Source organism: Octodon degus, unplaced genomic scaffold (genome assembly GCF_000260255.1).
Source record: "Octodon degus isolate 3935 unplaced genomic scaffold, OctDeg1.0 scaffold00195, whole genome shotgun sequence".
In the NCBI taxonomy this organism is placed as follows: domain Eukaryota; kingdom Metazoa; phylum Chordata; class Mammalia; order Rodentia; family Octodontidae; genus Octodon; species Octodon degus.
The window spans coordinates 4406683-4411490 of NW_004524771.1; the positions used below are offsets into that span (position 1 = coordinate 4406683).

General features: G+C 37.8%; 1 protein-coding gene across 6 annotated transcripts in view; it reads left to right on the forward strand.

The window, feature by feature from the left end:
• The window catches only part of Gspt1 (G1 to S phase transition 1), a 54289-nt gene that overhangs the window by 12548 nt on the left and 36933 nt on the right, over positions 1-4808 (forward strand). For 4 of the 6 annotated variants that reach the window (XM_004644226.3, XM_023704387.1, XM_023704385.1 and 1 more), the window contains 3 exons: positions 1134-1361; positions 2719-2752; positions 3463-3540. In XM_004644226.3, coding sequence (XP_004644283.1) covers positions 1134-1361; positions 2719-2752; positions 3463-3540 — 340 coding nt within the window. The remainder of the gene's footprint in view (positions 1-1133; positions 1362-2718; positions 2753-3462; positions 3541-4808) is intronic. The other 2 variants (XM_004644225.3, XM_023704386.1) reach the window with 1 other exon arrangement.

The window sequence follows — 4808 nt, forward strand, 5'->3', positions numbered from 1 at the left end:
GTCCCTGTGCTTTGCCAAGCTTGTTCCAAGTAGGTGCTTTAGACCACTGAGCCATCTCTCCAGCCCCATTTCTTTTTCTTTTAATTTAGGCTTGTTTATTTGTAGTGCTGGGAAATCAAACCCAGGGCCTTGTGTGTGTAAGGCAAGAACTCTGCCACTGAGCCACATCCTCAGCCCCCAAGGTTTTCTTACATTAAAAAGAAAAGCTGTCCACAATCACACATGCTCGTAATCCCAGCACTGGGGAGGCTGGGGCAGGAAGATTGCCACAAATTTGAGGCCATCCTAAGTTTACAGAGTGAGTTCAAGGCCAGCCTGAACTCCTGTCTTAAAAATATAATAAAATAAAAATCTCCTAGATTTTTTCACAGTTTTCTCATGTCCCATTTTAAATTTATTTATTTATTTATTTATTGTGTATGTGGGGGGCAGCTCAGCCCACCAGGGGGCGGGGCTGGCTGGCATGTGGTGCTGGGGGATCGAACCGTGGTCCTTGTGCTTTGCCAAGCTTGTTCCAAATAGGTGCTTTAGACCACTGAGCCATCTCGCCAGCCCTCATGTCCCATTTTAAACTGTCTCTTTCTTCCTTCTGTCAGGTCATCTTGACATTGAAATCACTAGGCTGTTGGGAATGTTAGCTTTCCTATTTTACATTTGGTTTATCCTCAAGAAATGAAGCCTTACTAATAGAGGCATCTCATAGTCTCTGAATCAGAGCTGTCTGGCAGCAGTGAGGCCAGCTTGAAAGCTATTAAATTAGTCTTTGGGGGGGGGGCTGACTCAGCCTGCCCTGGGGGTGGGGCTGGCCCAGCATGCTTTGTATTGAAACTCAGTCCCATGCACTTACCTAAGCAGGTGCTTTTAGACTGCTGAGTTATCTCGCCGGCCCTATTAGTCACTTTTGAAAGAGATTTTTCTTTCTTATGTGTCACTGGACATTGTAAAATGGAACTTATGTATGGTTTTAAAGCATGTATCTTACAATTTTTTTTTTTTGCGGAACTGGGGATTGAACTCAGGCCCTTGCACTTGCCAGGGAAGCACTTATTCCACTGAGCCAGCTCTCCAGCCCCGTATCTTATAATTTAGATAAATCTTTTTTCAGAATACTAAGTTAAAATGTCTGTCTTCAGTAGAAAATGGAGAGACTGAAATGTCCCCAGAAGAATCATGGGAGCACAAAGAAGAAATAAGTGAAGCAGAGCTGGGGGTTGGTTCTTTGGGAGATGGAAGGCCACCTGAGGAAAGTGCCCAAGAAATGATGGAGGAAGAAGAGGAAATACCTAAGCCTAAATCCGTGGCTGCCCCACCAGGTGCCCCGAAAAAAGAACATGTAAATGTAGTATTCATTGGGCATGTAGGTAAGTATCACCATAGTATTTATAAGAAACTTACTGGATATGACATCTTATTCAGCTATTGAACTACCTAGAATGCTTTGCTTTTATATTTTTTTGGTGCACGGGATAGGAGGTAGTGGTAGAATTTGAGCACAGGGCCTCACACATGCTAAATTACCTTGATTATTATTTTTAAAAGCTTTCTAGAGTTTATTTTAAGTTGGTAAAACAGTTCAAGCACTTTAGTGTTCAAAGTTTGACTTGGTCTCCGCTAGCCCCATTGGATGCACTGAGCCAGCCACAGAGGCCTGGGTGTGGTGACGCAAGCCTGTAATCCCAGTGCTGAGAAGGCTAAAAACAGGATCACTATGAGTCCTAGCTGCATAATGAGACCCTGTACCAAATATATTACAGAAAAGAAAATTTGGGCAGGTAAACAATTTGCAAATAATTTGGCACAATAAATTACATTTGTGGGGCCGGAGAGATGGCTCAGTAGGATAAGCGCTTGACTGGCAAACGCAAGGATCTGAGTTCAATCCCCAGTTCCGCAAAAAAAAAAAAAAAATTACATTTGTATGTAATGTATAATTAATCTCTAGGTACTAGTCAGGACATGGCATACTATGACCTATTAAAATCTAGGAAATACACTACTTTTAGGTGAATTTTAGTTACATTTTGTGGAATTTTAACACTAGTTAAATTTTATGTGAAGTAAGTTCATAATTTGGAGTGTTTCTGGGTACTTGGCACATTGTTGGTTTAGCAAAACATTAACAGAAATCAGATGTTCTGTAGTTATCTGACATATCCATGACAAGAAAATACAGAATTCTGTGCCCTTTTTCATTTATGTCTGCCTTCCCATAATAGGAAACACTAAATTCCTTTTCTTTTCTTTTTTTTTTTTTTGGCGGAACCAGGGACTGAACTCAGGCCCTTGCGCTTGCCAAGGAAGCGCTTATTCCACTGAGCCATCTCTCCAGCCCCTCAAATCTTTTTCTTGGAAGAAAAAAACTCCTTTGAAGTTTGTAAAAGAACATAACATGTTTGAGAGAGACAGACAGACTAATGAAGTTCTCCGTTCTTTAGCTGCTGTGCTGGTAGCTGAAGGTTGGGGAACAATCTTCAAAAATTCTACAAATTCTCTTTCCTTATCAGTAAAGTGTATTTCTAAGTCATTACTGCTTTGTAGCAAGTCTTAGCCATATATTCCAAGGAAGAAGGTAACTGATTTTATTCCCCACATTTTTATTACAGTTCAGTTGCTTTTGTAAGCCCTACTTATACATGTTACAAGTAACTGTAGTTATATTATAGTTGGATATGTAGTATTTTTTTAACCTGTAATTTCTATATTATTGTTATTTTTTAGATGCAGGCAAGTCAACCATTGGAGGACAAATAATGTGAGTCTGTGTCTTTTCTTAAATATTATTAATTTGCTTGAGCAAATGTCAAGCATTGTAAACATTCATATGCTACAAAAGAGAGAAAATAGGTCAGATCAGGTTAAGAAAAGTTAAACTACCTTTATAGAAGGCTGATACTAAATTTTTCAATGTGATCATTGTTAGTAATTTAATCATACCAGGCCTAAATGGAACATTGCCTAAAAGTGCTTCTGAAAACAGTCTTTTTAGGTGGTTTTTTTTTTTTTTTTTGTGGAATTGGGGATTGAACTCAGGCCTTTGTGCTTGCCAGGGAAGCACTTATTCTACTGAGCCATCTCCCCGGCCCCTAGTTTTTTATCAAAACTAACACAAAACCCTCGATTACAAGAAATCTTAGCCTAATTTGAGTACACAGATGGTCCTTAACACAATGATGCAAAAGCAATATGATTCAGTAGAAACAGTACTTCAAACTTCATGACCTTTTATATTTTCCCAGTTATTATAATATGGTGCTGGGTACTAAAGTAGCATCACGCTGTAGCTCCCAGTACGTGATTACTGGGGTAAACAAGCAGTATATGCTTTTTCCACCTAATTTTTCCATGACTTTCACATTACAACTGATAATTAAAAATATTTCTGCTAGATTTGAAGTTTCCCTCAAAAGCTTTAGAATTTTATTAATTTGTGAGTAATAGTTTTTTATCTTGAACTGTTTTCAGGTATCTGACTGGAATGGTTGACAAAAGGACACTTGAAAAATATGAAAGAGAAGCTAAGGAAAAAAACAGAGAAACTTGGTAATATTTCATGAGACTGTAAATTACTTTTTAAGGAAATACCTGCCTACTGAATGGTTCTGTAACCCTATTAAAATATAAATTCTTAGCTGAAAGCAGTGGTGCGTGTACCTGCTAGTCCCAGTTACTCAGGAGGTGACTGAGGTGAGAGGATCATTTGGACCCAGGAAATTGAGGCCAGCCTAGGCAACATAGTGAGGCTCTCAATTAAAAAACAACACACAAGTTCTTGAGTTGTAAACTGGTGTCATAATAAAGGCAGGATTTCTCTTCCCATCATAATACACGGTAGATCCATTCCTAATGACTTCATAAGTTACATACAGGAAACTTGGATACCATTCAAACATCTAGTAGTACAAGATTTGTTAAATGATAAACTGACCATTTAATTAGGTCATTAATAACCACTAAACAATTAATTTTGTAAAGTTTGTGTTAAACAGGAATAGAATTTATGTTGTGACATTTGGAGAGAAAGTGGGAAATAACTGCATAGGATACAAGATCATAATATAAGAACTGGCAAGCAAAAAAGAATAGAGGGTATTATTGACATTGGTTACTATCAATGCATTGCCTTTATTCCTACTTTATAATAATTATGCTGTTAATATAATTATTACTTATTACTTTCAGTTTTAAGAAAAATTAGCTGGGAATGTAGCTTAAGTGTTAAGACAGTTTGCCTACTATGCCTGAGGCCTGGGATTTGAACCACAGCGTTTTTTAAAAAAAAAGGGTGGTGGTGGTGGATGAGTTTGGTCATTCAAAAATATTTGTGTTATTGTGTATTAAAGGGAAAATATTCTTTTTTTGTTTGTTTGTTTTTTGGCAGAACCGGGGATTGAACTCAGGCCCTTGTGCTTGCCAGGGAAGCGCTTATTCCACTGAGCCATCTCCCCGCCCCTAAAGGGAAAATATTCTAATCAGTCTTAGGTTAAAAGGGCATATGGTATGAAATTTAGAACATGAAGTAATCTAAATGTCTGTTATAGTTTGGAATTAGGTAAAACAATTAAAATAATTTCTATAAATCGTACATAGTATATACTGTAAGTATATAATTTTTACATGGACAATTAATGCTAAATTATTTTTAGCAAGTAATTAGTGCTCCCACATGATAGACTACTTTCCTCTCCTTTTTTTTTTTTTTTTTTTTTTTTCTGGCTGGGGATTGAACTCAGAACCCTGGGCTTGCCGGGCAAGCACTTATTCTACCGAGCTGTTTCTCCGGGCTCAGGATCCTCTACTTTTAAAAATTA